The sequence below is a fragment of the Meleagris gallopavo genome, chromosome Z (genome assembly GCF_905368555.1).
Source record: "Meleagris gallopavo chromosome Z, MGAL_WU_HG_1.1, whole genome shotgun sequence".
Classification (NCBI taxonomy): Eukaryota; Metazoa; Chordata; class Aves; order Galliformes; family Phasianidae; genus Meleagris; species Meleagris gallopavo.
This window is the reverse complement of record NC_139435.1, coordinates 67,921,558-67,939,358: the sequence shown is the minus strand read 5'-3', so window position 1 is coordinate 67,939,358 and position 17,801 is coordinate 67,921,558. Positions and strand designations below refer to the sequence as shown.

The following is a 17,801-nucleotide window of genomic DNA, read 5'->3' as shown; positions in this document are numbered from 1 at the left end:
GCCAGCAGAGAAAGGGTCCTGATGATACAGGGTCTGTTGAATAGTGCTTTTTACCAACTTACAAATTAACATTGGCTATACTAACTGGTCAAATATGATAGTAAGGAAGTGACATTTATATGATTTCCAGCATCTTTTTTCCATTTCTTTTAAAACTTTGGTATCTTCTATCTTTTCCTATTGTTTGTTTGTTTGTTTAATCTTGAATTAAGTGACTTTTTGAGGAGTGGAATCTTGAACTGCTATATAGACAGTGTTTCAGTAGTAAATATTTTTCAGTTTGCAAAATTGCTTAAACAAACTTCTTAGGTTACTTTAACTTTTCTTGTACTGATTTATATAAAAACTCTTTCTTTGAAATATGTTAGAATGCATTAGATGATAAAAAAGAAAATGAGACTGTTTGAAGAGAATGGGGGAGAAACTTAAATGCAAATAATGTGACAGGCAATAGCAGAAACTAGTTAAGTCAAACTTTATGAAGTGGTTTCATAAAAATCATTGTGGTGTCTTTGAAAAGGGGAATTTATAAGTTCCTCCTTATGTTTGTGTGGAACATCCTGCTTTCCAATGTTTTCTTGTTGCCCCTTAATCTATCGCTCACCTATGAAAAGAGCCTGGCCTCAAAACTCTTACACATCTGCCCTTTAGATATTTGTAAGCATTGGTAAGATCTTTCCTCAGTCTTATCTCCTCAAGGGTGAAGAGAGCCAGGTCTCTGCCTTTCCTCATACAGGAGATTTGTCAGGCCCCAATCATCTTCATAGATCCTAGTGATAGTTCTGTTACCCTGTGCCTGCTGGGGAATGAAAAACTGCAGAACTCCCACAGATGTGCCATTGTTGTTTAGAGCTAGGATGGCCAAAGTTCAGCACATTACTTATTTAAAATAAGTAATTATATTACCAGAATGGAAATTGTTAAAAAAAGGTCAAGCTTTTCCAGCACAGGAGTTCTTCATCACAATACATGTCTGCATCATCTATGCCAGATTTTGTGGCCAGGAGCTCTCGCTTTTTCTGCTTCATCTCAGCTCAACTTCGTTGGGTTTCCAGGAAGCTTGTTTGTCAGATCAGTATACCTACTCAGCTCTGTAGCTGCACGCATCCCGCTGCAATTCTGATGAATTTTCAGATACATATAATCACAAACAGCTTTGATCAGGGCCTTCATCACTGTCTCTCACACCTGATCGATTGTGGGTGCAAGTACAAGACAGGCCATGACATTTTATGGGATTTAAACAGTTTACTAATAGATCAAACCACCCCTGGGAATCCATCCTAGAATGCTACCTTCAGGAAATATTTCAGTGAGTTCAGGTGCCTGTATGCAATTGTTCTTGACCCTCCAGCTTCCACAGGTTGTACTCTGCAACTGTTTGTACAAGCGCTATTCTAAGAAATCTATACTCATGTTTTGATTTTGTTATCGCGGTCTTGCTCTGTTACGGGAAAACTGCCCTGATATCCATAAACACGCTCTGGAAATAATAAGAAATGGTGTATTAAGAGATCCAGCCCGGCACATCGACACCAAAAACCTCGCAGAGGAACGGAAGGAGAATGCGCTCAGCCACCGCGGCGGGCGGCTGCACCCCGGAAAGGGCGGGCTGCGCGGCGGAAGCGGCAGGGCCGGGCCGCGCCGGGGCGTTACGACGCCGCCGCCGAGGCGCGGGCGCGGGCCATGCCGGGCCGGAAGGAGAAAAAGCGGCGGCGCTCCCGCTCCTGCTGCCCTGAGGGAGCGGCGGGCGGCGACAGGAAACGGCGGAGCGCCGAATCCGGCCGTGCTGCGCCGGAGGTAACGGGCAGAACAGTGGGGGCTGCGGGAGGGCGGGCGGGAATCCGCTTAGTGCCTTTTTTCCTCAGGCGTTTCGCGCTGTAACGGGGCTGCTCAGTGGGCGGCTCGTGTGGTGTCATTGCAGGTCCGGGCTGACCTTCCTTGCGGTGATGCCTGTAGTTGTTTGACAGCCTGCGAGTTAGTGCGAAGGGAGGTTTGTTTCTTTGTCTTGTCACTGTTTCACTTAGCGCAGCAATTTTTGGTAACGTTTTTGGTTACCGAAACCTTTTGTAATGCTTCCGAAGTTAAAACAGTATTTGAAAACTCAGAATTCCACTTCGAGGTGTTTCACGGCTGTGAAGCAAAAACCTGTCGCTGTCGCCGGTAAAGTGTTGAGTTTCTAGAAGAGGTGAAAGCTTGTCTTTTGGATTTCAGGAAGCAAAATGCAGTGTGCCATCTGGAGAAAAAACAGAAGAACCTGAGCAACTCAGTGATGTAGAGGAAGGGGGATTAGATCTCAGCGTGTCTCTCAAACCAGTCAGCTTCTACATTGCAGACAAGAAGGAAATGCTTCAGCAGTGTTTCTGTGTCATAGGGGAGAAGAAACTGCAGAAGATGCTGCCTGACATTTTAAAGGTACTGAAATGGCTTTTTGTGTGTGCTTTGCAGAAGCTTGAATGCTCATGTAGCAAAACGCATTTCTCTCTCAGGTGCAGTGGACTTTCAGCTTAAAATTTGCCTACATATTTCTTAAATAAAGATTGCATCAGGTCTTTGAAAGGGAGACTTTTTAAAGATTTCATGTGGTTGTTCCACAGCTTACTCTTTTTTTCCATGCTGCTGTAACTGAATTGGGCAGCTATTTTTATAGCACCTGTCTGTATTTGTTATTCAAATGCAAAAGGAGTTTTAATTGCGTGGAATGAGTTCAGTCATGTTCAGTAGTAAGTATTCTGATGTGTTCAGTAGTAAGTATTCTGATGTGTTCAGTAGTAAGTATTCTGATGTGTTCAGTAGTAAGTATTCTGATGTGTTCAGTAGTAAGTATTCTGATGTGTTCAGTAGTAAGTATTCTGATGTGTTCAGTAGTAAGTATTCTGATGTGTTCAGTAGTAAGTATTCTGATGTATTAATAAAAGCTTGATTTGTGTTTGTGCTATCCAAATTTCTTAAAATCATAAAATCTCTTCTAGATAAACAGTTCCTGGAAGCTGTTACTTTTCTGGATTTAATAGCAGTACCTGTAAAGTTTTATTGACTTAGAATGCTTTTTGACTGTTGTGAAGAGCAGGACTTGGTGGAAATACGAAAGGCTACCAGTCTGTACAGAGGGAGAGGCTGCAAGTGAAGTGCTATTTTTGTGCTATTTTAGTTTAGTGTTAACTAATAGGTTTTCAATTTTTGTCTTATTTTTTATTTTAATCTATAATCACGTTATTGGTACAAGTGAGGCAGGACAGATGTTTTAAGCTCTTAGTAAATTGCATGCAGTGTAATTCATTTCTTATCTGAGAGAGGTGAAGAGGAGTAGTGTGACTAGAGGCAAAGGCATAACTGATATGGAAAGGAAATTACACAGTAGTGTTAGGACCAAACTGACAGTGAAATCATGTGTATTAGATAAGATGTTCAGCACTGATTAATTTTGGTACATGTAAATGGTGTCGTAGTTCATTTAGAAATGCAAAATTATTTTACCTTGAGGACACCAAGAAGTACAAAAGATGTGGAAGTAGCTGGAATATCCATAGGCTAAATAAATGTGTGATATCAAGCATGAGAAGTGAATCACAATTTATGTATTTTTACAACTTCTTTTTTTATGGTAAACAGTGATACATAGTTCCTCTTGGTGCTTTGTCAGTACCATTGTTGACTTCTATTTGTGAACTTGGATTAAAATTCAACAATTGGCTTTGGTTTTTACAGTCTTAATTATGTAGTTCACCTCCTCCTGAATGACAGAGAAATACCAATGATCTGGGCTGCAGACGGTTTGCTCTTCTGTGCTTTAAACCTCTGTCCCATTATTTCTACTGATCAATATTAAAGCTGCAGTGATAAGTCCTAACAATCAAGTAACAAATACTCTGTATTGCTTGATTTTTTTATTTTTTTTTTTTTCAATCAAAATACGAATGAACTGAAAATCCTCAACTGTTTTTGGTGGTTGTTATACCAGAATCAGCTATCTGATGTTCTTCAATAGTCACATCAGTGCAGGTTAGAACAGTGAATAGACTTATATTCTGAATTACTATGTAGGGCTGGAGATCTACTTAACATTAGTAATTATTCTTTCCTCAGAAATGTTTACTAGCCTGTGGCCTGCCTGTCTGTCTGTCTGTCTTAGAGCTGTTCCATGGATGAAATCAAAAGGCTTTGCTTGGAGCAGTTGGAGATGTTGTCTGAAAAAAAACTGTTGAAGATACTTGAAGGTATGAATGAAACTTTTAGGCACCACTGTACACAGAGAATAAGGAAAGCAAAAGTAGTCTGCCTTTAACTGCGCCTGTGTTTCCAGGTACTGCTATGTATGTTTAAATATGTGTGTGTATACGCTAGTCTTGACCTTTTAATCTTGGGTAAAAAAATCTAGTAGTTCTGAAAGTGTTAGGGACGTGTTCAAAACATGACTATGTAATCTTCCTTTCCTTAGTACCCAAACTAAGAACAAAGGTTTTGACTTGAATGTGCTAAAGCAAAGCCAGGAATATGGAAGCACTGTTTGGAATCCATTACTTTTGGTAAATTAATGTTAAGTTACGTCCTGGTTCTTTGCAAGGGAAGTCTTGTGTACCACAATACCAAATCAATAGTATTAACAGTTGCACTAGATTATTCAGGGTAGTTAAAGAATTCTTAGTGCATGTCTCTGCTTACTGAGACACACAGTTTCTACTGTTCATACAGTTTTATTAAGGATATGATGTTCCAATGTTTCAGTATCTTACTGGACTTCCACTTAGTTTTTAAGGACTCCATAATTTATTTGTAGACTTGTTACTGTCTTCTCAATTAAGTGGAACACTTGAATCCTGAACAGTAGAGAGTACCTTCTACTACTTACGTCTCCTGTGCTTTATTTTTATTGCCTATCATATTATGGTAGCAAGAACAATTTTTTTCATAATATAGTGTAACTGAAAAATGTTAGCCACATGTTAGCACGTGTCTTGCTTTTTTTTCTGTCCACGTCTGACTTCACAACATCTGATTCAACTGTTTCAGATTTCAGTAGAGTTAATCGTTAGGTATATAGGTAACTATATAGCATTAATTGTGCTAGGTGCCTAAACTTGCATGTTTGAAATTGTGTATATCTAGGCAAGAGTGGAGCCGATTCTGATACTGACGAGGATGGAGACGGAGAAGACAAGACTGGAGGTGAATCAGTCAGTCAGTGAGTAAAAGAGAATAGTTCAAAACTTAATTTAGAATTTAATTTGAAAACAAAACTGGGATTTTTCATGAAGAATGATCAAATGTAGTGTTGAGAGATTCAATTGATTTAACCTTAATTATATAATTGCTTTGGTAAAATGGCAGTGAGCTGTTAGTGCTAGCAAGCATTTTGCATCCAAACATATTTTGATAATGTTAGGTAAATGAGTTTCACACTGGCATTATTTCCTGTCAGTTGAGTTGTGATAACTGAACATATGCTGTAAAAGTGAGGTTGTGTGATTCATGTTAACATTTTTCAATTGAACTACAGTGGATTGGATAAACTCTTCCCACTGAAATCCATGAACTTCTTGTAAAGAGTTCTTGGTCTGAGATGTATTGCTTTCCTTCCATCCTTATTTCTGGTCCTTCATTCCTCTCCCAGTTGGAGCGGCACTGACACTTAACTGTTCCTGTGTTCCTGTTGAGGATGTAGCATAATGTCTGAAGTATGAAGTACCGAGGTTTGTAGTTGCTCATTCTTAGGCTGGCATCTGCAGTTTTGCAAAGGCCAGTTTTTTTTTTTAACCTTTTTAAAAAAATACTTGTTTTTAAGGACACAAGTCTTGCATAGTATGTTACTAAATGACTTCTATATTGAAAGAGTAACCTCTTTCTGACAATTCTGAAAGAAGTAGTCAAGGGGAAAAGAGTGTTAATAGTTGTCACCCACAGTGTATCAAATTCTAGGAATCTAAGTCCATAGGAATCTGTAGAAGTTAAAACTATTAGCATGTAGGAAAGCTAGAAGTTTTTATGTTTTGATTGCTGACTTGTTCACAGTCAGGGTTGGAAGTGACCAGGGTTGGAAGTGACCTCAAGGATCATGGATCTCCAATCCCCCTGCCACATGCAGAGCTGCCAACCTCCTCATTTAATACTAGACAAGGCTGCCCAGGGCCCCATCCAACTTGGCCTTGAACACATCCGGGAACGGGGTATCCACAACCTCTCTGGGCAGCCTGTTCCAGCACCTCACCACTCTCTCAGTAAAGAACTTCCCCCTGACATCCAAACTCAGTCTTCCCTCCCTCAACTTAAAACCTTTTCCCCTTGTCCTGCAGTTATCTACCCTTTCAAAGAGTTGATTCCCCTCCTGTTTGTAGGCTCCCTTTAGGTACTGAAAGGCTGCAATGATGTCACCCCGCAGCCTTCTTTCCTCCAGACTGAACAAGCCCAGCTCCCTCAGCCTGTCTTCATAGGGGAGGTGCTCCAGCCCCCTGATCATCTTCATAAAGATGGTCCACACATACACAAACTTAATAAGTCCCTTGAGACATTGTGGTCTTAATACTAGTGTCAGCTTGTTAAGGTACTTACTTGTTAGTTGCTGTTTTGGTAAGTTCATCCAAATTTACTGAATAGGAACAGATTTGGGAAAGATAATGATAATACTTTAAATTGCATGTCTAGTCAGTAGTTCTCATTCAACAGAAGCCTCACATTTTTGTTCAGAACAAGTTATAAAGTCATTAAAATTGTTTCCTTTGATCGGATTTCATCACACATCAGATTTTTAGAAAATTGAGTGAGAGAAGTGAATTTTCAGTATTTCTCCTGTGATTTAATACTTCATAAATCTGTTTCATCTGAAGTTCTATTTGGAACTGATTTGAGACTGTGTTCCCTGCTTTGCTGTTTTTATATGGTTTGTGAATGCTGTCAGTTCAATCCTTTAGTGAGACTATTTTTATCTTTTGGTCTTTAACCCTCTGTTGGTTGTTGAAAATATTAACTATAAAAATAGAATGCTATTTATATAAGTAATTTAAATGTATTTATCTCTTTACTGATGATTCATGTTTTGCCAGTGAACTTTAGAACTAAATGGAAAGACAACCTTATTGGCTAAAGAAACTATTGAAAATGTTCAGGGGTTTGAAATAGTATGATTTTTTTTTTTGTAAAAATCTAATTCAAAAAAGGTATTTACTACTGCAAAATAGATGTAATATTCAAATTATTGACAGTAGTAATAAAACGTACTAAACAAACATATTACTATAATTTACAGTGATTGTTCATGTGTATAATGTGAGCAAACAGTATTTTGCTTTGAAAAATCTAATGTGCATGAAAGAAGGGGATTTTAAATTTATTTGTTATGCCTTACTTTTAGATCAGCATATCCTCTGCTGACTTTAGTGGAGGCATGGTATTGTGCTGCCCTTAAACACGTGCCCCAGAATAGATCATTAGGAAAAATATTGTAAATAAGCCATGTAAGCAATATTAACAAACTGAGAATGAAATTGAACTGTGAACTGAACTGATTCTGATGGCCACAAAATGGCGTGGAATGCTTACCTGTTAAATGAGACAGTAACAGTTCACTATCAGTCCAGACAACTCTGGGAAATTAAAACAAAACAAAACAAAAAAACACAAAATGGACTGTGAAAGCACTGTAGGGATCCAGAGTTCTTTATTGACAGTAGTCTGTGTAAGAATGTGCTTCTGCCACAATCAGTGATCCTGTCAAGACAACAGGAAGAAACTTTACAACAGTTTGTGATGTGTGATTTCCATTTTATAACTTCTTTTTATGTAGCTGTTCATATAGATATAGGTAAGTTCAAGCAATTGTTCAAACCCATAGAGGTCACTCTTTTCTGAGAAATGAGTGATCTTAATTCCTCAATGAAACTTGGCTTCAGAGCTTTGGGTGATATTGGATGTGAAATCTCTTGCTTTTGTTCCTCATGAAAACTTTTTGTTTAAACTCAGACTTTTCCACGTAACACATTGCTTTCCAGTAGAGATGTGACAAGATAGTTCAAAAGAATGAAGAATGTGCAAGGGAGGGTGGAGTGTGAACAGCTCTTAGCGATGAGCAGGTGTTATGGGGACATCACAATCTTATTTTAGTTGGGAATTGAGTGACTAAATATTAAAAAAAAAAAAACAAAAACAAAAATCGTTAGGAGTTGCTTTTAAAAAAAGACATGGATCCCTCCAGGGGCAGGTTTGTAGCAATTCTTACGTCCCTCTAGCTGCTGGCTATGCAGGTTTCAAGGTTTGCAGCCCCACTTCTATTGCTGCTCAGCACTCTTTGCATACATGGAGAACTTTTTAGCAGTTCATCCTGTCCCCACTACCTGATTCAGGCTGTTAATCTCTTGGGTTTCTATCAGGGCTGTGGGCCATCAGTTTGAGTGCTTGCAGACTCTGGTCTCTCTCCCAGGTATTTGGCCTTTAATCTTATAGTCTCTTTGATATTGTGACTCTCAGATATCTCATCCTATTTGATAGCTAGATTAGCCTGAGGTACTGTATGCATGTTTTTCATTATATTTTATGGCAGCGCAATTCTGCAGGTCCTTGTCAGATGTAGTCCTCCATGCTGTTGTGGCAGTTACATGTATAGACAGTGGACTCCTGCCACTTGGGAAAATGGTTGGCACTGGAATTCATCAAGGGAGCAGAGTAGACTTGATCAGGTGCAAGATGTATGTACTGCCCAGGAATCAGCTGATGATCTCCTGGCCCATTTCACCTCCTTTTCTATTTCCTATGTGCTTGTTCTTCTCCAACCTTCCCTCAACTCTCTCTTTTCCTATCTTTGATCTTTTCTCCAAACATTGTAAAATGGCCTGCACAGTCCCCTCAAACATGTGCTGCTCTAAGTTTTACACAGTCCTGAAATGTTCTTTCCCAGCACCCTGTACAAACCCCTTGCTGCTGCAGGCAGAACCTCACTGCAGGCCGCAAGGTGCCCTTACTGCTCTTATCAGGTAGATTGTCTGGTTGCTTTCCTCTGACAACTCCAGTAGCGATTCAAACAGCGTGATCCCTCTGTGTAGATCATGTTATTTGTCTGCTTGCCATTGTTCTTCTCACTGGATCTTTGTGTTTATGGCGACTTACTGTTAAAAGCATAAACTAGTGGACAGAGAGCACAATCAGGAGTTGAGTGTGATGAGCTCAGAAAGTGATAGGAGAACAAAAACCTGGAATTTATGGGAAAGTGTACTGTAATAGTGTCTTGGACAAGTTTAACTGGTGATCTTTGCTAACATGTGGCCTTAAAAAACAAAGGACTACTGAGGCTTAGGTTCTGAGTTGCTGGCTGAAGCTGATGCTGGAAGGATTGTTTTCCCCATAGTAGTATACATGGACTCGCTAGACCATTGCATACAGCAAACCTGATTTATTTGTAGAATTCCTGGACTTAACTTACTTTTAGCTGGTGAGGGCTCTAAGCCATCTTGCAACACCTGTGGCTTTTGTGGTATAAGATGATTACTTGGGTAGAAAATAAATAAGCAAACTTTCTTTGTAAAGAGGCAAAGTGTAAATTATTTTGTAAAGGAATTGCCATACATATACAACTTCCTGTTTGGCATTTGAACATCTAGTTTGCATTGAGTCTTTCTTTTCCAACCTTGCCTAGGCCAGAGAAAGTGAAAGGACTGGGTGAGCACTTTTTGCATTGACTGAGTAGGAAAGTGAACTTAAAGGATGCATACTACTAAGATGTATCACAGTAAATAATTTTTTCCTGTTTTATTATAATGACATTGAGCAGTGAATTTCTTTTAAGGGGTTCTTAATTAAGGTGCAGAACTTTTAGAGATCTTTCTTCAGGTATTTTGTAGCTGTTTTTTTTTTTTTTTTTTAACAGGCATGTTCTCCTTAATAACTGTACTATTCCACACACATTTTAGTTGCATTGGGTGAAAACAAGGGAGAAGCAGTGAATCTGTTGACTTTTAACCTCTACTAACATAGGAAAGGAGATAGTCATCAAAATAACAGTCTCTCAGACCATGTTGGCAAGAACTTTTATGACACACTCTTTTTTGTTTGACTTGCTCACTGGACACCTGAAAGAAAAACCATCTTTGAGAGCATGTGGAAAACAGGTTTTTCTTTCCAGTTATGGGACATGCCTACAGGGTATTACTGAAAAGTTTTTGAAGTCGTTATGTTTAAATCTATGATGCCAGAATCTTTCTGTCTTCTCTGTAGTGCTGTTTAGATCCAGCAGGTGGAATGGTTGCATTTGTCTGAAACCAAAGCCACACTGACATTCAGGGTAGAAAATTGGGAGCTATACTGCCAAAATGCTGAATGAGCATGGCAACTGAACTACTTCTGTGATTTTTTGAGTCCTTTGTTGAGGACTGTCCTTCATTCTCTTTCTGTATATTTCACTATTTTCATTTTGTCTATATGTGTACAGAATGTGTGAAGAATGTGAACGCTTCACACAAGTGTCTCTTCCTTATCCCAAACATAAAGCATGTGTAACTTTGCAGGTCATGAGCAAAAATCAGTAAATTGAAGAAATAAACATGTAAGTTGAATACTACTTAGCAATTGAGTTTCATTTCCTTTTAAGAAGCAGCCCTTAGTGAAAAAGTGATACTGTATTACAGAAGAGGTGGGTGGTGGTGGGGTGACAATAACTTAATGAAAACAGCTTCTTAATTGAAATGAGGAGAGTAAATATGATCTAAATGCAACTGAAACTATAGTTTTTCAAATTATTTAACTCTGACATTTTATGCTGAATTTTACAGACAAAATTCTATGGTTAGGGAGACACTATCAGTAAGAATTGGTATCGTGCAAGACAACAGTGTACTGAAAATAGTTACTTCATCCTTGCAGCTCAGAAGACATAAAAAATGATAGCTTGTTTTCAAATGCTTAGAAGAGCTGGGTGCTTTACCATCATGTAATTTCTTTAGTTAATGTTTCTTTGAAAAGTACTCTTTACATTGTGAAAAACATAGATTGAAATGTCTTTTCTTTTGCTTCCAGGCAGGACAACAGCATAGACTCCACTTCTTCTTTGAGAGAAGACAAGCTGGAAGGTCAGGAATCAAAACAAGGTATGTAGAGTAGAAAATTTGTCTTTTCAGTTCTGTTAGACTGAGATTTTAAAATATTTTTCTGGTTAGAAACAAACCACAGCTATTCAGAATTTGGTAGTTTGGCTTCCAGAAAATGGCTGAATGCTTTTGCAAGGCTCATTTTTCTCTTAATATCTCGTGTTTCAGCTGAAGAGGAACTCAGTTTATTTCAATTTTTTTTATATGCAGGGGATGGCTAGTACTGCCACATCTATTCAATTTGATAGTTGGTTTTACTTTGTATTGTGAGACTACATTACTCTGTTTTGACATTCACAGAAGAACATGATAACTGCTGAAGAACTGCTTGTAACTTAATCATGTTCAGTCTTTTTGATACTTTGCTTTGAATGATTATGCAGAGCTGAGTTCTATGGAAATGCGCTTGGCAGTCATGAGGAGTGGTAATTGCTATCTTTTATTTGAAGTCATTGCCTTCAGAAGTGTTCAGATCTTCAGATCTCTCAGAGAGAAAGTTTGTTCTTCATATCTTCTCCATGTCTATTCTAGCCAGTTTTCTCATTTATCAGAGTTCTCCTTGGTCTGCCTGTTCTCAACAATGTACTAGAACCCCTTCTTGTTGTTTTTCACATCTATTGTCAAATCAGTTCATTCTGTACCTTGGCTTTCCTGATCCCATCTCTACATGTCCAGACAGCATTCCTGTATTCTTCCCAGGCCGCATGTCCCTGCTTCCACTCCCTACAAATGTCCTTCTTTTCCCTCAATTTGACCAGTGGGTCCTTGTTCAGCTATGCCAGTTTCCTGCTTACTTTGCTTGTTTTTCTGTACCACAGGACAAAGAGCTCGTGTTCTCAGAAAGGCATCCTTAAAGAGTTGCTAGTTCTCCTCCTCTCCTTTTTTATGCAAGGACAGCTTCCCAAGGGATTTCATCCAGTAAATTGTTCTCCCAGAGCATAATTACTATAGCCCCAGTCTTAACCTCTTTAATGAGCTCCACTGCACTGGTGAGAACCCCAGGTCCAGCAAGACTTCTCTTCTGGTTGGCTTGTCTAATATGTGGACCAGGAAGTTGTCCTCAGTGCATTCCAGGACTGTCCTGGATTGTTTGCAGCCTGGCATGAAGCAAGAAAGCTCATCCACAGGCTCCCCTTGCTCAGCTGGCATGTGGTAGACTCTGGCTGCCAGCTGGTCTTTATTGGTCTCATCCCTGATTTTTCACCCACAAACTCTCAACTTGCTCATGACAGTTTCTCAAAGGCAGCTTTTTGCACTCTATCCACTTTTTAACGCAGAGATCAATTCCCTTGACCCTCTTTCTCTGTCTTTCTCTTCTGAAAATCTTGTAGCACTTGATTGCCATTCTTCAATCGTGGGAAATCATCCCACCACATTTCAGTAATCACAGTTAGATCAAAGTATTCTAGCTGTGCTGTGGCTTCCAGCTCTTCCTGCTTATTTTCCAGGCTGCATTGTAGATGCACTTCAGACAGGCTGTCGGCAGTGTTACCTTCTCAGAGGATTCCTCATCAGATCCATTGAGACAATTCTGAGTTTTTTTTCCCCACCATTTCCTAAAGTGACAACATTCCCTTCTTGGTCACATAGAATTCCATCCCCTTCAAATCTACTTTAAAGCTCTGTTAATCAGTCCAGCTGGCTTTCTTCCCAGAACACTCTTGTCCTTTCTGCTCAATTTTTGTTCTGTCTGATGCTCACGTTTTTGGTCTCTCAGAGGCCTGTCCAAGATTATAGAAACTGAATCTCTGATTGTGACACCAGTTATGCAGCTAGTCATTTACTCGACCCATATTCTTCCTTCTTCTTGGGTCCCAGACTCCAAATGAGAGGGCAGAGGAGAAACATTGCTTACATTCCTATTTCCTTCACTTTCTTTCCAAGGGATGTAAAGTCTCTTTTAATGTTTTGTGGTTTCCTTATAACAACCATTTGAGACCCAATTTGAATGAGTGGATAATCAGTTAATGAGTGATAATAGGTTAATCAGGCCTGATTAACCTATTATTGATGTCTCTGATGTTTGTCCCTGGCAAGAAGCAAACTTATCTGTAAAGATTATACAGGTGGCAATCCTAAATCTAGAATCTCTAAACTATAGTTTCTTCTTCCCATAGCCCCCAAATGTAAAATTTACAGAGGTTTTGGGACCATTCTTTTCTGCCTTCAGTGGTCCCTGCTGTGATGAAACACTGTTGCCTCATTATTACAAATGGCAGTCATGTTCTACCATGACACCATTCTCTGCTGAAAGAGTCTTTGGTGCATGAAAGCATCCTTAATTTTCATCTTTTTGAGGTATGATTCTGTATTTTTTTCCTTTTAAATGCAAAAATGCAGTGGGAGAGACAGTCAAGCACTGTGTTGATTGGCAGAATAGGAAAGTGCAAAAGTGGGTAAATTAGTGATATACCTTTAGGTACCTGTTGTGTAAGGAAACAGTTTTCTTTAATCAGCAGCAGTGCTATTCCAGTCATTCAATGAATACCATGTAACAACTACCCGTGTTAATTTGTAGTTGACACACTGGATATTTCTCTCTGTCATCCTAATTTCATTTCGACTGTCTCTGTGCAGTAACATGAGAAACTTGGTCTGTAAATTATGTTAGTTCACCCCTTTATTGAGAATATTTTGAGGTGTTCTGAATTGGTATGTAAGGGGAGGGTGTCCCTTGTGGTTGGAGGGCTGGGCAGAAGCACAGTCCAAGGATACCGGAGTGGCCAAAGTCAGCCCCAGGGTTCTTTATTTCATAGGAAATCCCAGTTTGGCAGGGACTCCCAAGGATCACTGAGTCCAGCCCTATCTCCACACAAGAATTCTAAATGCTTGATTTGTCCAGGCCATAACACCTGAGGAAACATGTAATGCTACCAGAGAGCGCCCAGTGGCTGTCACCATACATGGCTGACAAGTGCTGTCTAGTGGAAGAGCTGGTGGATGGTCTTCTTTGGACCTGTCTCAGACAACAGCTCCCACAGCTTCACACCCTGGCTGCAGAGGGCCATTGGAGTGGCCTGCACCTACAAAAGATGGAGTGCCCATGGGGAAAACGTTCTCTACTGCTTGAGCCCCTGAGGCCTCTTCTGGGCTCACCTTACATCTGGAGCTGGATGATGTAGAGGAGGTGCCAGAAGGATGTCTTGCCTGCACGTGGGACTGGAGTGTATCTGTGCAAGGGAGCAGCTGCTGGGGGATGTGCTCTGTTTTCTCCACCGTGCTCAGGATGAGCTGAGGGGGAAACAGGAGGCAGCCTCCTCGACACCTTCTGTGAGGGCTCCTACCTTCATGTAGGACCTTCATGAACCAGCATGTGCAGAAAACCACATGCTGGTTCCAGAAGCAGGTAAGAGCAACTGGAGATGTCTGCCTCAGTCATGTGATTACTGCCTGATGGTGCTGCTCTCACACAACTCCTGCAAGCTCAAGCTGACCACTCCCTCCACAAACACCTTCTACATTGAGATGGAACTTTGGTGCAGTTGAATGATTTAAACACCTATATTATCAGCATTAGTAATACTCAGAATATTAAAAAATTGTAATTGCCTGGTATCTGAAGGCAGCAGTCACAGAGGGATCACTTGCTTGGGTTTTGTGTATGTCAGTAGTTCTGTTGTTGTTATATGATGCATACAAATCAATGATTCTTCTAGCCCTATAGATAAATGAAAGGTTCAGGAAACAAATTTACAGATGGATTAAACTAGCAACCCCAACCACGAGCTCTCCTCCAAACTAAAAGTTAGGAGAAAGACAACCGTTTAAAGCCAGATGTGGAGACATTAGTTTTAATGATCACAGAGTCACTGAGTGATTTAGAGAAGTAACCTTTTGAAATCATCTGCACCCAATCCTCCTGCTGCCAGAGCAGATTGCCAAGGATTGTATGCAGGTGGGCTTTGAATATGTCCATGGCAGGAGACTCCTTGACTATTTCAGGCAACCAGTGTTTAACTGCCGTCATGTTAAAATAAATAAATAAATAAATAATGCTTTCTTGTGTTCACATGGAATTTCATGTGTTTTACTATTTGCCCATTGCTGTTAATGTTGTCATTAGTGTGCATTACTGAACTGAGAAATTTTTATAACAAGGTTTGCAGTACTGTCTAATAAGTTAACTTAATAAGTGATTTTTTGCTACATATCAGTCATTATAGATTACAGTAGTTCATAAAGGAATGAAAGCTTTCTGAGAATATTCATGATAAATTATATATATTTCAAAAATACTGAGCCTAAATCCCCACTATTCATTAAGAGGGAACACAGCTGTGCCTTTGTGCAATTAAAAAGCCTGTAGAATCAGTAATTTTCATCATCTGGCTATATGATTTTTCTTTGAAACAGTGAACGGTAGACTAATGATTTCTGAGGCCGAAGTATCAAAAGCAATAGTTTCTCTATAGCCAAATTCTGAGATCAGTTACACTCTGACTGAGTTTTGCTTTTATTTTATCCTTTAATTTATTGCACTGCCTCTTCTAATTCATTTTCTTAGTGAACTACGTCTTTTAGCTGACATTAAAAGCGAATACCATAGCTTTTCCTATGTTTTTTACTGATGTAACTTAAATATTTTGGAAATCTGTGGCAGATTTTGAATTTATATACTGTAGTAGGAGTTTCTACAAACTTTCAGTACTTTTCTTGACATAGTATTTAATTCGTTTTAGACTAAATAAAATAGTTCTTAAACGTTATTTTTAAAACTGTGTATTGAAAACTAAGCTTACTTTAGAGATAACAAACAATAATCAGTTCTGCTTCGTTGTGATAATAAAACCTGATGGCATTTTAATTGGGAAAATCCATCCATATGAAGGAATACATTTTCCTAATACTGCAGCTTTGCTATACTGTACGTTCTTTTAAATTGGCATAAAAATGCATTTACACGTCTAAATTAGATCAGCTTTTAAAGATGAGTAAGAAAAACAAAGGGAATTAGTTGTCTCAAATTTTTAGATTTTTTTTGCTGCCATTGGTATACTCCATAGGGAGTGTTTTGAGCAGAATTGATTTTTTTTCAACGTGAAGAAAAATCGCTGTTGGCTGTCTGACTACAGTTGTTGCATTTGTGTTGCAGGCAAAGGAGAAGATAGTGATGTCCTCAGCATAAATGCAGATGCATATGATAGTGACATAGAGGGCCCATGTGATGAAGAAGGCAGCCCAGATGTGCAAGAAGACACTGTCAGAAGTGGAGCTGGTCAGATTGATGACCTTCAGAAGGACATTGAGAAAAGTGTGAATGAGATACTGGGATTGGCAGAATCTAGCCCAAAGGAGTCTAAAGCAGCAAGCTTAGCTGTTCCTCCGTTAGAAGATGTTCAGCCATCAGCACAGCAGCTAGAGCTCCTTGAGCTTGAAATGAGAGCCAGAGCTATTAAGGCTCTAATGAAAGCTGGTGATGTAAAAAAACAGCACTAAGATTGTTTACAATAAATTCTCAGTATCTTTTGAAAGATGTTGTGTTTATTCATATAGTTGTAGGGGTTGGAAAGAACCTAAGGAAATCATCTAGTCCAACCCCCTTCTAAAGCAGGTTCCCTGGTTGCACAGCCAAGTCTTCAGGAACGTTTTGAATATCTTCAGAGAAAGAGACTCCACTACCTTTCTGGGTAGCTTGTTCCAGTGTTCTGTAGCCCTCAAAAGTGAAGAGATTTTTCCTCATGTTCATATGAAACTTTCTGTGTTCCAGTTTATGCCCATGACCCCCTTGCTGGGTGCCACTGTAAAGAGCCTGGCCCCAACCTCTTGATATCTACCCTTTAGATAGTTGTAAGCATTAATCAGATCTTTTCTGAGTAATCTCCTCCAAGGTGAGGAGTCCCAGATCTCTCAGGCTTTCCTCATAAGGGAGATGCTCCAGACTGACAATCATTTTTGTGGCCCTTTGCTGGACATTCTGGTTTTTCCCTGTCTTTTCTTGAACTAGGAAGACTAGAACTATATATAGTAGTCCAGATGCCATTTAGCATCAGCCTCACCAGTACAAAAGGGAGGGGGATGATCACCTCCCTCTACCAGCTGGCCACGCTCCTTTTAATGCACCCCAAGATCCCATTGGCCTTGGCCACAGGGCACACTGCTGGCTCATGGGCAACCTGTTGTCCAGTAGGGCACTTGAGTCTTCTCCACAGAGTTTCTTTCCAGCAGGTCAGCTATGTCCTATATGGATGTGTATGATCTCAGATCTATGACTCTACACTTGTCGTTGTGGAACCTCCTAAGATTCCTCTCTACCCAACTCTCCAGCCTGTCCATTCTTGTAAATGGCAGCACAGCCTTGCTAAAGTTGGGATAGACAACATCCTCTGCTCTCCTCCCATCTATCCTGCTATAGAAGGCTACCAAGTTGGTCAAGCATGATTTGCCCTCAGTGAATCCATGTCAATGCCTCCTGATGATGATCTCTTCCACTTGCTTAGAGATGATATCTAAAAAAAGTTGTTCCATCACCTTCCCAGGGGGAGAGTTGAAGTTGGCTGGCCTGTAGTTTCCTTAGTCTTCCTTCTTGCCCTTTTTAAAGGTTGGAGTGACACTGGATTTCCTCTCCTCAGACACCTCTCCTGTTCTCCATAACCTTTCAGAGGCGACAGAGAGTGGTTCAGCAATCACTTCTGTCAGCTCCCTCACCACTCATGAATGCATCCCTTGGGAGCTAGTGGATTTGTGTTTATTGATTCTGCCTAGAATCATAAAACCATAGAGTGGCTTAGGTTGGAG

At 39.8% G+C, this 17,801-nt stretch overlaps 1 protein-coding gene across 2 annotated transcripts; it reads left to right on the top strand.

Annotated features, from left to right (window-relative positions):
• The first annotated feature begins 1,600 nt into the window (after positions 1-1,600).
• CAAP1 (caspase activity and apoptosis inhibitor 1) lies at positions 1,601-16,537 on the top strand. Of its 2 annotated transcripts, XM_010726154.3 has the most exons (7): positions 1,601-1,800; positions 1,925-1,993; positions 2,215-2,415; positions 4,133-4,217; positions 5,107-5,182; positions 10,996-11,066; positions 16,159-16,537. In XM_010726154.3, exons 1-7 carry the CDS (start codon positions 1,687-1,689, stop codon positions 16,500-16,502), a joined length of 960 nt encoding a protein of 319 aa, XP_010724456.3. In that variant the 5' UTR covers positions 1,601-1,686; the 3' UTR covers positions 16,503-16,537. The 2 variants fall into 2 exon arrangements, with proteins under 2 accessions (XP_010724456.3, XP_085068796.1); XM_085212670.1 differs by lacking the exon at positions 1,925-1,993 and having other exon boundaries at positions 1,602-1,800.
• The last annotated feature ends 1,264 nt before the right edge of the window (positions 16,538-17,801 follow it).